Source organism: Mesoplodon bidens, assembly GCF_964165515.1.
Source record: "Mesoplodon bidens genome assembly, chromosome: 1".
NCBI lineage: Eukaryota > Metazoa > Chordata > Mammalia > Artiodactyla > Ziphiidae > Mesoplodon > Mesoplodon bidens.
In genome coordinates this window covers 102,926,729-102,947,514 of record NC_138176.1, presented here as the reverse complement: position 1 = coordinate 102,947,514, position 20,786 = coordinate 102,926,729, and the positions used below count along the sequence as shown (strand labels likewise).

Here is a 20,786-nt window from a genome sequence, read left to right as displayed (position 1 = left end):
GCACCCCACAGCAGCCTGCGTTTAGCCCCATGCCAGCCTTTGACCCACCGCTTTGTGACTGCTTTGTCCTCTGTGCCCCCGAGACAAAGGCCCCGGAAGACAAGGACTGTTGGCTTACCATCCTCCTTAGTGGCCAAGCACAGTGCCAAGCACACAATCAATGTTGAATAAATTTGTTGGGCTAATGCATGATGTCAGTCTCATTTTCTGAAAATAAGGGTTACTTGAATGCCTATTATATGTCAGGCACCAAGTTCTATGTCAGATTCAGAAAGAATTACAGGTAGAAAAGAGGATTTCTCACGAAGTAGAACCACTGAAGAAAATGACAGGGCAGCAGGCTTGCAGCCACAGAAGAAGGACATACACAGAGTTGTCCATTCCAGCAGAGACCCTGCCTTCCATGAGGGGAAAGTTAAAGAGTAGTGACTGAGTTTGGACTAGAAACCCCGAAAACTAAGATTATTTTTATGAACACTAAAAGGCTAAAGAGTTTTTTTTCATCTCTTTGTCAAAAAGTACAGGGCCTGGGACTTCCCTGGTGGCGCAGTGGTTAAGAATCCGCCTGCCAATGCAGGGGACATGGGTTCGAGCCCTGGTCCAGTAAGATCCCACATGCCGCAGAGCAACTAAGCCCGTGCGCCTGCGCTCTAGAGCCCGCGAGCACATCTACTGAAGCCCGCGTGAACCTCAACGAAGAGTAGCCCCCGCTCTCCGCAACTAGAGAAAGCCCACACGCACAGCAATGAAGACCCAACGCAGCCAAAAAAAAAGTACAGGGAGGGCCTGAAAAATGCAGGCACGAGAAAATTTGAATGAGGTGTTACATGAAACTAGCCTTCTGGGTTTTTCTTGTTTTCAACCCTTTATTCTAATTTCGAAATACAAATGCACAACCACTTCTTACCTTCAGGTAGACAGCCAAGGCCTTCCCTTAAGGGTAGATTCTTTGATTCTCAAATGACTGCACCCATTTTGAATTGTCTATGAATTTCAGAAACTTAAGTTTCTTGTAAAATAATCTCAGCACAGACTCCATTATTATTTTCTTTCAAAATCCTGGCCACACCACTTCCTAAATCAGGCAAGTTGCTCAGCCTCTCTGTGCCTTGGTTCTCTCAGCACCCATTTCAGGGTTACTGTGAGGGTCAAACAGATATTTTATATAAAGGCTTAACATAGCGACTGACACACAGTGAACACCCAACAGATGTTAACTATTTTCCAGTTGTCTCACCCACACCCAATTCAATAGCATTTTAAAGAGATTTGCCTTTATTGAGACTTTTCAAAGCTTTTAGTGTTCTCAGAAACAACAATTTCTTTTTGCACCATCGGTTCACATAACATTAAATTATGTAAATACAGTAACTACTACCATTGGCAAAAACAAACTTTGGAACAAGAATCACAGTGACTTACACTCAACTTGTAGATGTGGACATGCCAGAGAGCAGCCTACTGGGCCAGGAACATTCAGGGTGAACTAGCCTTTTTAAAAAAATTGGTCTGAGTTGGACGTGTCCACTGTTAGAGAGGGTTTTTTCTTTGGTTTTGGCAGCAGTTGGCAGGAGTGAAGCAGGCACTATCTGGATAGAGCTCCAGGCATCTGAAAAAGAAACACTTTTTTATTGGTAAATGAAAATCATTTTTTGGTGACATCACATTGGAAATTTTTTACTACATAAGTGGAAATACACGTTCATCTGCAGCCATAATTTAGATTTTTGCCTCTCAACAGGGGTGCCTGTCTATAAAAAGAGTTAATGCACCCCAATTTGGTACTGTTTATGTTTTAAACTTTCGGGTAAGTCTTAAGTCAGAGTGATGAAGCACGCAAATGCTATGAGTGAAAAGGACTCCAGGAGCGTACCTCCGCCGCTTCCCACCTGAGGACTTCCTTGGCTCTAAGTTCCCTCCGCTGGCCGCGCCCTTCCTCTGGTCCACCTGGTGACCAACAGCTCACCCCAAGGCCCCACTGGGTGGCCGGCACCTCCCCACCCAACTGGTAGCACCTCGTTCCCTCTCCTGCCTTCTCAGCAGGCTGCACACTGCAGGGGGTGGTTTTTGAACTGTCAGCCCCCCAGTTTCTCTCAGGAAAACGGTCCCCAACTTCCGCTCCCACCCACGGCTCGCACGTTGCAAGGGGGTCCTCCCCCCGGGGCCGGCCGTCGGGCATGTCTCTACCTCCTCCGAGCTGAGGTCAGAGGTCCCAGAGGAAAGCTTCCGAAGGCCCCAGAGCAACGTGTTCTCTGGGGAGGGGTGTTTCTGAGCAAGGGCTAGGGAGCCACAAGGCCAGAGTCTGAACCCCAGCTCTGCCACCAACTGGCTGTAGGGGCCCAAGCAGATCACTTCTGAGCCACACCTCAGAAATGGGGCAGTGACAGAGCCGCCGTGGACAGGAATGAGGTCAGCCACGGAGCACTCAGCCCAGAGCCCAGCGTGGGTGGAGCAGTGAGCGAGCCCCCGGCAGTCAACCCTCAAGCACCCTCGGCCTGCGGAGGACGGAGACCACAGGGCAGTGGCCCAGAGCCGTGAGGCAGGCCACTCGTGGAGAGAGGGCACCGTTTCTGAGCACCGTGTGAGGGCCCGAACACCCCACGAGCCGCGCGTCTCCGAGCACTGGAAGGAAGAGCGCACGAAACGTGGGCATCGCTCTGCCCAGCTCTGCGGGACCTGGTGGCCTGCTCCTTGCCCACCGCCACCACGGGCGGCACTGCTGGTCTCCACCCCAGATGGGAAGGGGCCACGGCCTCCCGCTGACGTTACGAGGCTCCCAGCAGGGTCGAGGTAGTGTCGAGAGCCCGGCGGCTGGCCCAGAAAGCCCGATGACCTGCTCGCATGGGCGGCAGGCTCAGGGATGTGAGCAGGTGAGTGTGGCAAGACACTTGGAGACGAGGGGCTAAAGCCATGGGCACTCAGGCTCGAGGGGCAGCAAGGCTGGGGCTCCCCTCCGCCTAGAAGGGGTGCAGCGCTAACTTTCCAGCCCTTGACTAAATTACCATAACTGTACCATCTTCTTTATTTAACTGAGACTAGTAAGTGGATTTTAAAATACTCAGACAGCATGATACTCAGATTTTACCATACTTCAGGGTGAGAACTCCAACTTTAAACCAAACTGCCGTGAACATAAGTAACAATTTTACATGACTTTTATTTAATAAAACCACATATTTACAATTGAAAAAGTCCTAGTTTGATACACTTTACTAAATAAAATTAAAGGTTAACTGTACAAGCAATTAAAACATGATATGTAGCAAGTGTTATCAGGGGTTTTCTATCAGCAAACTATTTAAAATAGTCCAAAACTGAGCAGTTAAAAAGTACCCTTTAAAGTGAACGTTTTTCCAGATGGGATTTCAATGACTGGTGGGGGACACAGCATCCGCCTCTGAAGTGTCAGCTGCACAGAGGTCCCAAAACCTGAAGTCTCACATCCTGAACATCAGTGGCACGGGAAGTGGAGAGGGCAGGCTTCCAGGGGCTGCACTTAAACTTCTGCTTCCAGTTTTCCTAAACGAGAACGTCAAGCAGAGAAGCACAGCCCTGTGCTGCCCGGCAGCCTTCTGCGGAAAGGAGCAAAGTGACCCTAGACTGGGACTTAGAACTTCCCGGCCTCTGAAGTGGACGCATCAAACCAGCAAGAGCTCGTGTGGTCCCTGGACAGGTCAGGAAAACCTCCTCTGAACTAAAGATGTGGAAGTATTCCAGATTGGCCTGGAATCCTGTTTAAAAATGTAATGCATATATGGTGCTATCCAAAGAGATTTATGTCAAAGGGTCTGACAATAATGTTGAGGGCTGGGGTCTGACTACACATGAAGTTGCACAAACGCATTCTCAATAACTTGCCCACGCCCCTTGCTGCGTCACGTTCTGTCACCACTTAAGGAACATCTTTATGTACAGTAAGAAAATATATACATCTTTCAAGAACAGAAAGCCCATGTCATGGAACAAAACCAAGTAGATCCGTGAGGAACGGCGTGACAGGGCTCGCGGCCCATTTCCCAGGCCGGGCTCAGCCTGGGTTATACTCAGCCGCATGAAGTCAGGGAACGGCTGTGTCTGGAAGGCTGCCGAGAGCTGGGTGGAGACAGAACACCTCCTCCAAGAGGTCAGGCAAGTCAGTGTTTAAAGGCTGAGGCAGACAGTGTACGCAAGATGCTCTGCAACCTCCCTGGAGAGTTCAGCCAGGAACACAAGGGAAAACATGACACACGGAACAGAGCTGGGACGGAGGGCATGAGGATGGCCACTGGCTCGGCACCTTGCTTTGTACCTGAAGTGTCATCGGCGGATATGGCAGATATAGAAAACCTATAAAAATAATGCCGTAGTTAGGCTCTACCCCAACCCGTGTCTCCCTGCCGCACGCTATGCTTTCAGAGCCGAGGGCGCTCCTGACATCAGGAACTAGGTCAGCTGGGGGCACTCCCTGGGGGTGGGACAGGTGGCTGAGAAGGGCTGCAGGGAAGCAGGTGCCCTTGAACCTGGCCTACTGAGCGCGCCAGAGACCAACATGCCAACGCATTAGCATGGAACCGGTTTCCATGGAGACTGGCCTGTCCTTTGGACTCTTCTGTGCCAAAACTCTTCACGTCTTTGAATTTGGATAACTGAAGTTCTCAATACAAAGTTCTCCAAATTAGTCAAGGAAAAGCTAGAACAAAAAAGTTGCTAACGAACTTGGGGAAAACCAGCTATGCGGGGGAAAGGCTGCCAGCACGGACACTGAGAATCCTGACAAGATGTGCGGGCTGCTGGATTCTCAGTCCTTACAACCGTCCGTCCGTCCGTAAGTCAAATGCGTAAGGCGGGATCACCGCACACGGGACAGCGCCTGCCATCTAGGGGACAAGGGGAGTGCGCTGCCAGAGCAAGGGAGCAGCCCCCGACCCCGCCATGCTGCACCGGCCTCCAGAGGAGCCAGGAGGGTGCACGAGGGGGCGCGTCTTAACACCCTCTTGCCTCCCCTCCGGCTCAGAGGGGCCGCCGCCGTCCGTTTCCCACCAGCGTGAAGCCCGTCTCAACTTTCGCAGCGTCTCCGTGCACACCCCCTCCTGCTTGGACCCGTCGCCACCGCTGGACAAACGTGGGCGCAGCCTCTGGGACAGCAGGGCTCCCACTGCAACCTAAGCACGCACTGTCAGCCCTCCTGCTGGAATTCTGTCAAGGCAACGTGGTGGAAGGTCGACCTGAAGGTCAGATCGTGTCCCGGGGAGCCCACGCGCACTCGTCAGCGGCTGTCCTGTGAGAACCTATTTTCCTGTAATGTTATCTTTGGTAGTTGGGCTTTAAAAACATGACCGGCGGCCCTCGAAAGATTATCTCGGTAACTAAATCAGCAATCCCTTTCTGACGAAAATATGTAAATATGAGCCAATAACATCTCTGAGGTCTCTCTCCCAAATAACATTTCTCATGCACCCTGGCTATGAAAAATTGTAATGTACTTTCCAGTAGTTGACATAAAGGCATTACAATTTAATTAACTTTTGCTGAAATGAGGGGAGGGGATTAGCCACTGCCCTATTTTTAAACCATGCAGAATATGCAGTGGTTGGCCATGGCCATCATTCCACTGAGCTTCTTAAGGCTTAGCCTTGGTTTAATTCTTTTAAAAGTTTTGTTTGCTTTGTTTTGTTTAAGGCCAACTCCAGCATTAGGAATCAAACGTGAAAATAGCCCCTGTCCTTCGGAGCTGCCAGTATGTCCGCCTGAAACAACACAGGTGCCACTTGGAGAACTGCTTCAGTGCCGAGCACAAGTCCACCTGCCGCCTCAGTGTCTGAGAGACGGGCTTCCTTTCTCCATTTCCCGGCTGTCCTTCTGCAAGGCGGTCAGTACCTGGGAATCACAGGAAGACATCAGTGGGTGATCTGCAATACACACTGAACACAGGTCCTGACAGCCTCCTATCACCCGCCACTTCTGCCTCCCCACCAGCCACTTCTCTGGTCCGTCTGCCACGCCTGCATCCAGATCCACCCTTCACCATGGAAATCCGACCACGCTGTCGCCGGGCTAACGTCTACAACCACTTCCCACCAGCCAGCAGGTACCCATGTCAAGGCAGGGCTACAGGGCTCCGCTCCTTCCACAGTCTGGCTCCAGCGCCCCACTCTAGAATGCCAACGCCCTATGGGGCCCTCACACGCAGCTGCCCCCGCTGCCCCGCCCCTCTCTCTCCACCAGCAAACGATGCAGCCTTCCAAGGCCTAAGAGACATCAGCTCCTCCTTCCAAGGCCTAAGAGGCATCAGTTCCTCGCACGGCTCCCTGGGAGTTCCCAAGGCAACTGGGCTCCTCCGACTGGGTGCTCAGCTGTTAGTTACCACCTTTGTTTTTAAAAACATTACCTTCCACCCTGATTGCTTAACAACAGCCGGGACATAACAATAGGCCCCACTTATCTCATGCCCACTCTAGGCAAGCAGGGCCCTCACCAGGCACCTCCAGCACAGCAGATGTTTAATCCACACAACACTGTAAGTCACCTGAATAACAGACACTCATACAAGTGACCTGCTAAAAGCCAAACAGCTCATATGGACTCAACCCAGATCTGTCTGATTTCAAAACCAAGGGACTCTCTGTAGCACCTGTGCTGAACTACTGGGGCCAGGCACTATGCCACTTTAATTGAATTACAAAGTACAGGGGGAAAGCAGAAACATTTTATGTGGGTTTCAAGTAAATTGTGCAGAAGGGCTAAGGGTAAAGTCCCCCTCTCTACCTCTAAGTAAATGACACTTTCAACCAAACATAAACATTTAACTGTTTTGTAAAGCTCACCAGGATCTTAACCTTAAGCACAGTGTTTAAGAGAAACGTCCATAAAGCACAATTCCCATGGGCCCTGGAACTAAATAAACTCGCTGGTGCCTACCATCAGGCTAACGCCTATTACTGTCCCACCGTTAGAAAATGTCCTACTATTTAATAACCTTTGACCTGGTTTTAACCAATAATTTTCACCTAAAATGCAAGGAGCAAAATGACAGATCTGGATTCAGTCCGTTTCTCTTTGCGTGTCTCTGTGGGTATGCGGGTGAGGGTGGGGATAGAGGGAAGGACCAGTGAAATACTGGGGTGGCCAAGAAGTTCCTTTGGGTTTTTCCGTAATCTTACAGAAAAATACTAATACTAATTAAGGATATTTCTTTTCTTTTTTTTTTTTTTTTTTTTTGCAGTACGCGGGCCTCTCACTGTTGTGGCCTCTCCCATTGCGGAGCCTAGGCTCCAGACGCGCAGGCTCAGCGCCCATGGCTCATGGGCCCAGCCGCTCCACGGTACGTGGGATCCTCCCAGACTGGGGCACGAACCCATGTCCCCTGCATCGGCAGGCGGACTCCCAACCACTGCGCCACCAGGGAGGCCCCATGTGTTTCTTAATCAGAGAAAGGCTCTTCTTCCCTCTCGCCAGATCCCTGATAATTATATAGCCAGTCCTGCTCACACTTGAGCTGAGTTGTTTTAACGGCTTTGCTGAGATACAGTTCACATACCACACAATTCACCCATTTGAAGTGCACAATTCAGTGGCTTTTAGTATATTCGTAGATATGTGCAACCCTCTCCACAGTCAATTTTAGAACATTTTCATCACCCCATCCTCCAGCTATCACAGCCCTGCCCCCCACCTCGCCCATTCCCTTGGCAACCACTAATCTACTTCCTGTCTCTACAGATTTCCCTTTCTGAAATTGCATAGAGTGGAACCACAGAGTATGTGGTCTTTAGTGTCTGGCTTTTTCACTTAACATAATGTTTTGAAGGTGCATCCATGCTGTAGCATGAGTCAGTACTTCATTCCTTTTTATAAACTGAACGTATTTATTTCAGAAATGCAACTCATGTCACACTAAGCACAAAACAGTGCCCACCCCGCCCTGTAAAACCAGGGGAGCATTTCACAGTATCACCCAAGGGCCCACTATAGCAGCTGTGCTCCTTCCCAAAAGACCCAGATAGGAAGGAAGACCACCAGCCAGAGAGCATCATATAACAGGACAAGGAAGTGAAGAAGGACCAGCCGGGAGGCAGACCAAAGGGCCCAGGTGAGAGGGGAACCTCGCTCTGGTTAATAAATAAACAGGAACTGAATTGTACACTGTTAAGAAGGTGAATTTTATGGTATGTAAATTAATAAAGCTGTTATAAAAATAAAGAGGCTGCTAACTAAGATCAAAGGGGAGAGTCTAATCACCTATGAAGTAATCTAGCCAAACATAAAAACTGACTGGGCCTTCAGATCTGTCAGTTTACAGGAAATACAGAGGAGAAGGACCGCATTAAACACCACCACAGGGGACTTCCCCGGTGGTCCAGTAGTTAAGACTCTGCGCTTTCACCGCGGGGGGAACGGGTTCAGTCCCTGATCGGGGAACTAAGATCCGCATGCTGCGCTGCGTGGCAGGTGTGAATGAATGAATGAATGAATGAATTTTTAAAACACCAGAGGGATAGAACCAGCAAAATCCAGATGGTGGGAACTGCTATTGGACAAATGACCTCGTTTCCTCAATAAATAAAGGGGGAAGGGAGAAGCGGAAAGGTGGGTAGCCTATACACTAAAAAAAAGACTTAAAAGACCTTTCAACCAACTGCAATGTGTAGACCTTATTTGGATCTTGACTTAAGCAAACTATAAAGCTACTGCTGACATTTGAAAACAGAAATCTGAAACTGACTGGATATTTGACAGGCACATGGGGGTTCGTTATTCTATTTTATTCTATTTTTGAATGTACTTTAAGTCTTCTACTAATAAAAAAGATGAATCAGGAACCAGCACTGTATGGCATACTCGAGCAAGTACAAGCCTCCCCTAGGACCTGATGCTCAGGCAGACTGAGCATATGCAGGGTCAGGAAGCAAGGTTTTATTTTTTCCCTTTCAGAATAATCAAGACTGGAACCAGACAACAACAGCCAATCCCACAGGGGATGAAACCTAAGAGGGGTGTGTCCAGAGGAGAAGAGGGGAACCTAGAAGCAGCAGGCCCGGGGTGGACGCGCGCCCGGGGTGGACGCGCGCCCGGGGTGGACGCGCGCCCGGGGTGGACGCGCGCCCGTGCCATCAGCTCAGCTGCCCCACTAACAGCTGCTAGAACCGGAGCAACATATATCCCCACATCCAGGGAAGCCCTCCTCCCGCCCTCCGCCCTCCCCCCTCCCCCTCCTCCGCCCACCCTCCTCTGCCTCTGCACCTACTGAGAACACACAGTTCACCTCTTTGGGCCTCCTTTGTTTATCAGTGAGATGGGGACAAGTTAGTTCCTTTTGTTTACTGTCTCTGACATTTAAAAAAAGGGGGGAAGGCTTGTTTTACAAAATACTATCTAACACGCAGAGAGTACTGCAACGGCAAACCAGAAGTTCTGACCTCCCAGCGCCACTGCAGAATGAGGGGGAAGGCTTTTATTCTCCAGCCCCTTCTTCTGGCAGAGACCCAGAGAGGAAACGCCTGCCCAAGACCCCCCTGTGGCAGAGCCGAGCCTCAAGCCCAGGTCACCTCACTTCCAGCCCAAGAACTACTCCAGAGAGGGCTGTTTCCTCAAAGGGCACTGGGCATAACTCACTTCCTGAATCAGACTACTGAGCCATCGCTCTAGAGAACAAAAGACCCGCTTACCTGAGCCCACTTCTTGTTTCGACTTTGCATCTGAACTGTAGCTATGGAAGCAAAAAGTTCCTCTGCAGGCAAGTCCTCGGGCAGCCTCGTTAGGAACTGAGCTATGTGAATGAAGTCCATGTGGGTCAGGATGTCCTCGAACAGCTTCAGGAGGCCCAGGGCCGTGCGGAACAGAAACTGCTCCCCGTCACGACAGAACACATCCCACACGCGGCAGGCCAGATCCAGGGGCAAAGATTTGCTATATAAAGTAAAGATCCTGGAAAAAAAGTTTGAGTTGTTCACATTCTGGATGGCACAAAGAAAGAGCTCTGAATTCAGGTCAAATCCGTTAAAATGCTCCCTGAGTTAGTCACTTTCATACTTACACCGCGGGGCAGGTGTGGGGGGAGGAGAAGCCCTAGGCCTGCAGTCACTCTGACGGTCAATTTAAACATTTTATAGAACAGCATTATCAGGGAGCTTCCCTGGTGGTGCAGGGGTTAAGACTCCGTGCTCCCAATGCAGGGGGCCTGCATTCAACCCCTGGTCAGGGAACTAGATCCCACATGCATGCCGCAACTAAGGAGCCCCTGAGCCACAACTAAGGGGCCCCCCTGCCACAACTAAGACCTGGCGCAACCAAATAAATAAATTAAAAACAGAAAACAGAAAACAGCTTTATCAGCTTTCACAGAGAATCTCAAACACCGTACAGTTTCTGAATTAGACATCAATTACTTCTACGTGCAACACATATTTACCGTGCACCTACTATGTGCTTATTACTCTGAGGTAAGTGCTAGATATAAGGTTAATAAGGCAGACAGAGCTTAGAGTCTGGTGGGGAGTAAAAACAGTAAACGGAAATGTGTAATTCAGGGACTTCCCTGGTGGTCCAGTGGTTAAGACTCCATGCCTCCACTGCAGGGGGCACAGGTTCGACCCCTGGTCAGGGAACTAAGATGCTATGTGCCACGCAGTGTGGCCACAAAAAATACACACACACACACACACACACACAATTCAGCATACACAAGTACCCATTACTTCTGAAGAGTACCATACATTTTTCTCCCAGTAGGGGTCAGCAAAGGAACAGAGTAAATTTTTCCAAATAAATCTGACAGTGGAGTACAAGAAATTGATCTTATATTTAGCAATGCAAACCATCAGATGAAAAAAATAAGTGAAACACAGATATGTATTCCCTTAAAAAACTGTGATGATCACAATTCAAACTACCAAACAATACAGTCTTAGGTGAGCAAACAGGTCTCATCATCTCTGCCCTGGACTTGGGCCTGTGTCACAAAGCAAGGCGAGTCCAGGTTGAGATGCAGGCCAAGCTGAATCTCTGTGAATCCGCCCTCCTCCCGCAGCTGTGAGACGCAGCCCGGGTGCCATCTCCGGGTGCCTCCTGACCCCCCACCCACTCCGGGCCCCGCTCTGCCCCCGTGCTTTGACCGCGAGCTGTTTGCTCCTGTCTTCCCCACGGACACTGCCCAAGAGTAGGGACCCCAGCCACTGCATCTCCATCTGCAGCATCTGGCGCAGCACCAGGCAATCTCTGCTGAGGAAGTGTGTCCACGAACCCCCAGCCCGCTTCAGGATGTCACAGGTGTTAGTGGTTCTCACTGCCTTCTTCCAGTACTAGTCCTCATCACAAGTGGGGACGTTCTCCAGCCCTCCTGGAAAATCACTTTCCCACAGGTTTCAGTATTTCCTTAGTGCCCATGCTGACTCGAGACCCACAGGGCCCGTGAAGGCAGCTGAGCTCAGGTGCTGGAGTCAGACGGCGGGGCCGCCTTGGTCAAGAGGTCATGTCACCAGGCCTTTAACAGCAGGACTCTCACTCTCCTACAACAGATCCTACCAGAAACATTACACCGGGACTTCACTGGTGGTCCAGCGGTAAAGAATCCTCCTTATAATGCAGCGGACGCGGGTTCGATCCCTGGTCAGGGAACTAAGATCTCACATGCTGTGGGTCAACTAAGCCCACGTGCGGCAACTACTGAGCCTGCGCGCCTCAACAAGAGCCCGCGAGCCACAACTAAGACCCGACGGGGCCAAAAGTAATGAATAAAGTAAATAAATAAATAAGTAATAAATCTTAAAAAAAAAAAAAGAAATGCCACCCCATGCTGGCAGACCTGCTCACAGGTTTCACAGGCACGGGCTTTCTGTCTGCCGCGAGCTCCAGGGTGCAATCTACTCTGCCTCTCTCCCCCTGGCAGGATGCTCTGCGGAGGAGCATTCACACAGCGTGCTAACTGAGACCCAGTAACCTTCAGGGCTACTACCCCCGTCAGTGCTTTACAAGGTTCAAGAAAGGCATAATAATTTAGACTTCAACTCAGATGATGGAAGAGGGAGACAGATGTCAGAGAAAAATCAGCCCAGCTCCCACCACCAGTAACAGAACCAGACCCTGAACCCATGCCCTGAATGTCCACAGTGGGCCACGTGCCCTCAGGCAACATGCTGAGGAGGACAACCTACCTTTAAAAGGTACAACAAACCTTCAGCCTGAGGGTCTTACTGTCTCAATAGACAGAAAACCATCTCATTACTCAGTCTAGAAAACACAGTTCAAGGGACACAGCCAAGAGACCTTTGTTTCGCCTCTCAGTCTAAACACTCTCAATTCTATCTAGAAGACACTTTATTCTTAAAAAATGAAAAAGAACTGACCTAATCCCCAGTACTACTTACATGCCAATTCATCAGTGGAAATCAAACCTTTACATCTTAAAAGCAGAGTCTTGAGCAAAAAAAAGATGGAAAAATTGAGTAGCTATAGGCAAAGAGGGAGAAAAACAACAAAAGAAATTTCTCAAACATAATATTCTTGAGTTCAGATTTGTGTGTGGGTCTTCATAAACTACTTCAGATATATTTTGAACTTTACAAAATTAAGCCAACATCCAAATGATGAAGAATGCCACATTCATCTGGGACACAGTAAGTTCTATACAAGTGATATTTATTATTACATTTTTTAAGAATGTATACCAAAAATGATATATATTAAACACATTCGAAGTACTGTCTATAAGGAATGGAGTGGGGATGGGACAAAAAAGATTAACGACAGACAAACAAGAGTAGCCTTGGGCTTCCCTGGTGGCACAGTGGTTGAGAGTCCGCCTGCCGATGCAGGGGACATGGGTTCGTGCCCCGGTCCGGGAGGATCCCACATGCCGCGGAGCGGCTGGGCCCGTGAGCCATGGCTGCTGAGCCTGCGCGTCCGGAGCCTGTGCTCCGCAACGGGAGAGGCCACAACAGCGAGAGGCCCGCATACCACAAAAAAACAAACAAAACAAAACAAAAAAAACAAGAGTAGCCTTGCATGAAATAGTGACACTAGTTTACCATGAACTCATTAGTATGATTAATTTAATCTTCTTCAATTTACATTTTTAAAAAAATTCACAAGAATTTACCAATCAAGCTGTTATCAACCATTTGCTTTACTGAGTTGGCAAATACGGACTATTTGCAGGTAGCATTTGTGGTAAGTCAATGGTTCAAAGTTCAAAAAACTCACCCTGAACTTAGGATGAACTTAAGATATAAAAACTGGACTTCCATGGTGGCACAGTGGTTAAGAATCCGCCTGCCAGTGCAGGGGACATGGGTTCAAGCCCTGCTCTGGGAAGATCCCACATGCCGTGGAGCAACCAAGCCCATGCGCCATGACTACTGAGACTGTGCTCTAGAGCCCGTGAGCCACAACTACTGAAGCCCACGCACCTAAAGCCCGTGCTCTGCAACAAGAGAAGCTACCACAATGAGAAGCCCACGCACCGCAACAAAGAGTAGCCCTTGCTCGCCACAACTAGAGAAAGTCCACACGCAGCAACGAAGACCCAACACAGCCAAATAAATAAATAAATAAGATATAAAAACTACAGCCATGCCCAGCCCACCCCAAAAAGAAGAAAAAAAAAAAAAAAGGGAATGCCACCCTTAATGCTTGTGATGCCCATCTGCTCAATCCTGCCAACCATCCTAGGCATTCCCATTACTCCATGAGGTAACTTCTGAGATCTGAGCCCTGCTGATTCTCATCAGGTCAGTCCATTCATCATAAATATTTTTCAAAGCCTGCTCTATGCCAGTCCCTGTTCTTTGTGCTGAGGCTATACAGCACAGAACAAAACAGACAAGTTTCCCGGCCCTCAGGGGTGGAAAGGATATGCATAGAATGTCAGATGTTGATTTAAATAAAAGCAGTGGTGGGAGATATGGACTGCCAGTTTGGGTGTGTAAACAGGATGGTCAAGGAGAGTGTGTCACTGAAAAGTGACACTTCCATAAAGCCCTGAAGAGGAAGAGGCAAGGCAGGAGAAAGGGTCAGGGAAGTACCCAGACAGAGGAAGTGGTGAGCTCACGAGCTCTGAGGCACGAGGAAACCCAGCAACATCCAAAGAAGAGCAAGGAGGCCACTGGGCTGAAGCCAAAAGCAGCCAAGGGGAGAACACGAGGATGCCTGTGGGGCCCAGGGGCCCAGCACACGGGACCTTACAGGCTGTTACCAGGCCTGCAGGTTTTATTCTATGAGTGGAGCATCTGACCAGGGGAGGGGCCTGTCCCCTGTGCTGAGAAGCGCCTGCAGGGGAACGCAGGCTTCACTGGGCGACCACTGAAACGATCAGGCAGGTCAGCACAGCACGGCAGCAGTGGAGGTGGCCTGAAGCAGAGAGACTGTGGACAGACTCTGTGATGGGTGTGTCTCACGGGAAATGCAATGGAGGGGTGGGTCTAAGATGCAATTCAAAGGATGGAGTTCTCGTTAAGGAGATGTGGGATCGCTGGTTTGGACAGGAAGGTGAAGAGTTGAGTCGGAGGCGTGTTACGTTGGTAAGCCAGACATCCAAGTGGATAAATAAATTAATCTGGAGTTCAGAGGGCTCTGGGCTGGTGACAGTTTGTGTATAGATGGTATCAGATAAAGGAAGTATTCTAGAATCAGAGAGTGAAGAATGTCAAATGCTGCTGAAAAGTCAAATAAGACTGAGAACTGATCACCAAGCACATACTTCATGCAGAAAAGTGTGATATGATACATTGTATGATATGATACAAAAGTATGATATGAAATGATACACTGTTATCATTTACTATTTTTTATGTACTGAAATGGAATTATTAAGGCCTTGAATGTACTATATCTTAAATAAAATGTGCCTTTCAAAGAAAAGCATTTAAAAATTTTCTCCTGGCAAATGTCTACTCATCCACAGCTCAGCCTAGATGACCCTCTCTGGGAAGGCTGTTTCCTGGCCCCTGGGCTAGGCTGGGTCTCTCCCGTTAGATGTTCACACTGCACCTCATACATCCCTTTTGTAACATTCATCGAATGGGGATGGACCTCCCACCCCAGCTACCTTCCATGCTCTGAGCCTCATAGGCTCTGGCAGGCCTTCCAGCAGTCAGCTGCCGGCCCCTGGGATCCAGCCCGGGCCACCTCCTGCTCAACACCAAGAGTCCAGGGTCACTGCCTCCCGGTCTCCTGCTCTGGACGGCCAGCCTCTGAGCAGGGAGGTTGTTCTCCTCCCCTCTCCCCTTCAAGCAGGGCTGCTCAGAGCACATCCGCAGGCTCCCTCCCTCTCCTCCCATCTCCCCTTTCACTGGAAAACCATTCATTACCAGCAGCTTTCAAATGCTTGACTGTATTCTAAACCACATTTAGACTCAGAACCAGCTGTGAATAGGACACTGAAACAATGCTCTCCTGGTTTCCTCTCAGAAGAGTGGTTAATCAGACTCCATTCCTGCGGGTGAAGAGCCACTCAGCTCCCGTGGGGCTGAGGTGAGCCGCACCAGCCCACAGCCCACAGCCCACAGCCCAGGAACACGAGGGCTGCTGTGTGCACAGGGCCCTCTCTGTCTGCAGTCCTGCAAGTCTGCTCCCCAAGGGGGACTCTGGGCTTCACCCTGCTCCAGCCAGGATGCGTGTGGAAGAAACAGGGGCGGACGGCGAAAGCCCCACGGGCCTTCCCGGGACTGCTGGTGGTGTTCTCCCATGGAGGAAGAGAGAATTCGAGGATTTCTCCCCCAGGACACGTTTGCTTTTCTCCCCTGGACCACTGCATATTACTGCACTGTATATGAAAGATGATAGTTTCAGGTACCGATTCAACTAATGCAAAAAAATGTCTTTTTATATTGCTAAGCTAATGAAGTGGCTATAGGCTCATAAAAGACAACAAACACAAATTGTGTGTATCTATTTCCCCCTTAATGTATGTAAGAGGAACAGTTTCTTCCCTGTCAAGCCTTCACAATTTCCAGAAAACATTCTTATCTGGCGATGCCTAATCTAACTGCTTGCCTGCAAACAGGGAGCACAGTCAGGGAAGGGAGATGGGGAGGGAGTCCACCACTTCCAAAGCCGGGCATGGAGGTAAAGCTCCTTCTCAGGAACCAGTGGTGGGAGAACGGACACCCACCCTGGTCTGCTTCTCAAAGGCCCTGGCTGCAGGTAAAACAGAGCCGCCAGGAAGCACATACTTCCCGGGGCTGGGTGCTGCTTTATAAGCTCCTACATGGATTATCCAGCTTATTCCTTGAGGAAGTACAACCATCATCTCCATTTTGCAGGTGAAGAAACCAAAAATAAAGGGAGGCTGTGGAAACACAGACTTAGCCTGAGGTAAAAGGGCAAAGGTCACCTAGCAGTCTCCCTCATGGAGAAGCCACCGTCAGAGACGTGGACCTTCATGGCCTGACATCACCGATTTCCAGCTGTGCCCACATTTTCCCATCCTGACCAGTTCCTAAGAATGAGCCTTTGTCCCCAGAGCTGGCTTAGGAAGTGGCCCTGAACCCCACTCCCAAGCCCACCATGGTGCTCCAGAAACTCAGACAAGCAGGGAAGACGCTGCTAGATAACTACCTAGCCTCCTTAGATTTTGTGAGGATTAAATAAAACAACATTAAACACCCAACGCACAGCTGCATTCATTAAAAAATTGAAGACAGCTGTATGTGTCTCGGTTCAAACTTAATTAATAAGCCCAACCCCTGACCCAATCCTGGAAGCCATCAGCCGGATCCACCTCTGAGCCCCCAGAGCACCCTCCAACTTGAGCCAAAGGTGTTCTCACCTTAGGTGCCAGCACCAAGCAGCAGGTAAATAATGTGACCCCTGCATTAGCACCTAGGCTCCATCTCAGCCAGGCTGCGGTGCGCTGGTGACCACAGGCTGTGCAGGCCCTTCCTGCAAGCAGCTTTCCCACCTGTGGGCTTGGAACCCTCCTCCAGCCCTCCATACGCGCTGAGGAAGCCCCCGCGTGGGCCAGATGCTACTTCGGATGCCGGGAGCTCAGTGAGACAACCCCACCCTGGAGGAGTTCTCAGGCAGACCTGGAAGTTAGAAGCTAATGGTAAGGGGCTTCCCTGGTGGTGCAGTGGTTAAGAATCCACCTGCCAATGCAGGGGACACGAGTTCGAGCCCTGGTCCAGAAAGACCCCACATGCCGCGGAGCAACTAAGCCCATGCGCCACAACTACTGAGCCTGCGCTCTAGAGCCCGCGAGCCACAACTACTGAGCCCATGTGCCACAACTACTGAAACCCACACACCTAGAGCCCGTGCTCCGCAACAAGAGAAGCCACCGCAATGAGAAGCCCGCGCACCGCAACAAACAGTAGCCCCTGCTCGCGGCAACTAGAGAAAGCCCGTGGCAACAACGAAGACCCAACGCAGACAAAAATAAAATGAATAAATTAATTTAAAAATAAATAAATAAAAGCTAATGGTGAAATGTATGCAAGATGCGATGGAAACTAAAATCTTCCGACGGTAATTTCACCTTCAACCTGCCTTTAAGGTAGAGACTGAGTGTAATGACAGGATCTCCAAGTATCACCAAACGTCATTCAAGAAACATTAATCAGGATAGAGAAAGTTCTGCTTGACTCTTTTATTAATTCAGGATTATATATTACAAAACCTACTCACGCCTCTGAATAATTCTGCCGTTTGACAGCAGTGGGAAATGTTTTGGTAAGTTAAATGACCACATGTCAGTCCTCTGCCTGAACACTGAAAACTCTGTAGGAAGATGAGCACAGCGGGCGAGATCCTGTTGTGACCCTCCCGTCTCCGTGTGAGCAAAGAAGAGCGACAAGCACACTAAATAAAGACCCCTTGCCAGGAAGGCGGCATCGGCAAGTGAATCTAAGTCTCAGCTGTGAAGTCTCTGTAACACTGGGCAGACGGCAGCCCCCAGTCCACGTGGGGAGGCTAGCACCCGAGTGAGCCTCGGGCTGGACTCCATGGATTTTAAACCCAGGAAGGGCCCCTCAGGAACAGATGCATTCTTGGCTCTAGGACTCTGAGCCCAGCACGGGGCCAGGCACTAGGGACACAGAGGGGACTGACAAAGCTCAGTTTGTTACCGGAGCAGCAAGAAACCAGCGATGCTCTCAGTGGGTCGGCGCCGTGATGGACGGAAGCATCAACTGCTGGGGTGGAGGGGAGAGAAAAGAGGATTCTGGAAGAATAACTCTTAAACTGGGCAAGACAATGTCCTATAAAGCTACAATGTTATAATCCAGGGGGTGGAGAAACTGTCCTGGGAGTGAAGAAGGACAACTCCTAGATGGCCTCTGGTGGGCAGACGGCGGGGCAGGAGAGGAGATTTTGTCATCTAATCTGAGCACCTACACAGCTCACCCAGGACACTCGGCGGCCAAACCACAGGGGCTCCACGACCCTCCGACATGGACAAGGAGAGTCAGCTACTGGCACCCTCTGCAGACCACACACACAGTGCAGCTCCACCAGGCGTGTGCAACTCAGGCAGGCCCTGATGTCAGGGGTGTAGACATGGCTTTGGGAAAGTGATGTGATGTAGCAGAAGAAGCAAAAGCTCTGGAAAGAGATCGATTTGGACTGCTCACTACGGGTGTGACACTGGGTAAGGGGCCTCAGTGGCTTCCTCTGTGCTAAGACGGACCTGCTCCAGATGCTGTGAAGGTGAAACAAAGCAATGAATGTATCTGAAATGCCAGCTTCTAGGGCAGGTCCTGAGCAACACCTGCTCTTTCCCTGGGCCTCCTTCCCATTGCCCACCCTGTTTCTGATCTGAGCTTTTACCAAGAGCCTGAATCACTGCAGACCATCTATAAATGTGGACTGCAAGGAATAATTCATGAATGCATTCAACTCAAATAGTTACTAAGGCCTGCGCTAGGACTGCAGATACAGGCAATGTTCTACTTGGTCCTAATTCTAGAAAGTAGTCAAGCACCTCACCAAGAATAAGCCAACACCAGCAGAGGCCTAGGCATCAAAGCACAGCGGGCGGCATTCACGAGGCATCAGGCACCGACTACATCACATCACACAGGTCTCAGGAGGGGACTCCTTGGCACTCCCTTTCCTTCAGACACCCAGTGCCCTGCTCCACGTTCACTGCCCACGTGTCTGACGCACACTGTACACTCTCTCATCAGAGTGCTGATGCATCTTTGGAGCCTGAGCTCTGGGACCCACCTCGTGGGTTATGCTGCCTTATAACTAAATCCCTTAGAGAGGACTCTGTGGGGAAGCGCACAGGCTCTGGAGCAGGCGGCTTGTGCCTGAACACCAGCGGTGCCAGCCAGCTAGCCATATGACCTTGGGCAGGTCACTCTGCCTCTCCGGGCCTCAATTTCCTCACATGTAAGACAGAGGTGTTACAATTCACTCCAAGGGCTTGTTCTAAGGGTTAAATGAGATCATGTGAGAAGCACTGGAGTCAATCAGTGCGAGTCCCCTTGGCCTCTGCCCCCACTGGATTATAGCCATCTTCGGCCTAGAAAAAAAACAGATAAGCACTCTCCAGGACAGCACGCTTCACACTGCCCGTCGTGACCATCACTGATCTCTTGCACTGTGACATCATCAGAGTGGATCAGCACCAGCTCTTTTTTTGCAAAGAAAATAGGAAATTTCAGAGCATTCTGCACATAGTAAAGGCTAGGTACTGTTTCAAAAAACCTGTCTCAGTCATATATATATATATATATTACATTGCTGCACACATGGCCACACACCAGGTCACAACATAAAGTTTATTTCCTTTTGCAAGTCAGGGTGAAAAAAGTTTGAGAGACACTATTCCAAGGCAGTGTTTTCCAAACCTCCCTTTTACCTGGAATCTTAAGAATCTAACTTGGGGGCCTAAAACAGATAAGGTAGAAGCTGAAGACTCTGGTCCCATGTGATCCTCTCCTAACAACCTCCCCGAGGGGTCACAGGCCCCAGGCCTGGGAATCTGTGAGGCCAGGGTTCATAGTCAAATTACAGCACAGGTGCACCAACAGGTGTGCAGAGGCACAGCCTATGCAGAAGTTGACTGTTCACGGGGTAGAGAAATCATTTGTTGGTTAAATTAAGGTGGCCTTTTAGGCAGGCCCCAAACACTCCCACCCGGAACAGCCAGACAGGTGAGCCCAGCACCCCAGTAGTGGCCACTTCATGGCCTGATGTCTATACTATTCTGTAGTGACGCCAGCACTTGTGGCCTCAGCTACGAGCTTTGACCTCGAAACCCTTGTTCCCAGCAAGAATTCAGCGGAGTCAGAACAGTCTCAGGGTTTAGAACAGAAGCAATGAAACGCCAAGAGTCCCAAAGGCTCACTCCCATGGGTGCAGACAAATCAGCTTTATTTAAGGGACTGAGCCTCGTTTCACATGACATTCGGACTTTACCTTCTAGAAGTAAGCCTTTTGTCTCCTGAAAAAAGTGAGCAAAAAAAAAAAAAAAAAAAGTCAAACCAGCTACACGTTCCCAGCAGTTTTAGATTCACTGCACAAATTAGTGCTGGAGCCCAAACGGGCCTTTCAGTCGAAGTACGTCTTTCCTTCTGCAGAGCCCCTTCTGCACGGTGGGGCAGGGGGATGTAGGGTGATCACCTTACAAGGCCCTGAAAGGCTAACCATCTGGGTAGACAGATGAGAAAACAGGCTCAGAGAGGCTCCATGGCCCTTGTTCAGGCCACAGCTAAGTAACGAGAGAGACCGGGGGTCGGGCGGGACTGCAGGATCCCGGAGCTGACACTCCTCCCACAGTGGGGGCCTGAGGCACTGCTCCTTCTGTGCCCCCGGCTACCGCCAGCCTTCTCAACTGGCCCTCTGCGGGTGACATCCCAGCCTTTCCC

General features: G+C 50.0%; 1 protein-coding gene across 8 annotated transcripts in view; it reads right to left on the bottom strand.

Annotated features, from left to right (window-relative positions):
• Window positions 1–3,137: 3,137 nt before the first annotated feature.
• The window catches only part of TBC1D14 (TBC1 domain family member 14), a 106,819-nt gene continuing 89,170 nt past the window's right edge, over window positions 3,138–20,786 (bottom strand). For all 8 annotated transcript variants that reach the window (XM_081253918.1, XM_081253914.1, XM_081253915.1 and 5 more), the window contains 2 exons: window positions 9,645–9,903; window positions 3,138–5,856 (listed from right to left, as the gene is read on the bottom strand). In XM_081253918.1, coding sequence (XP_081110044.1) covers window positions 5,791–5,856; window positions 9,645–9,903 — 325 coding nt within the window. In that variant the 3' untranslated portion in view covers window positions 3,138–5,790. The remainder of the gene's footprint in view (window positions 5,857–9,644; window positions 9,904–20,786) is intronic.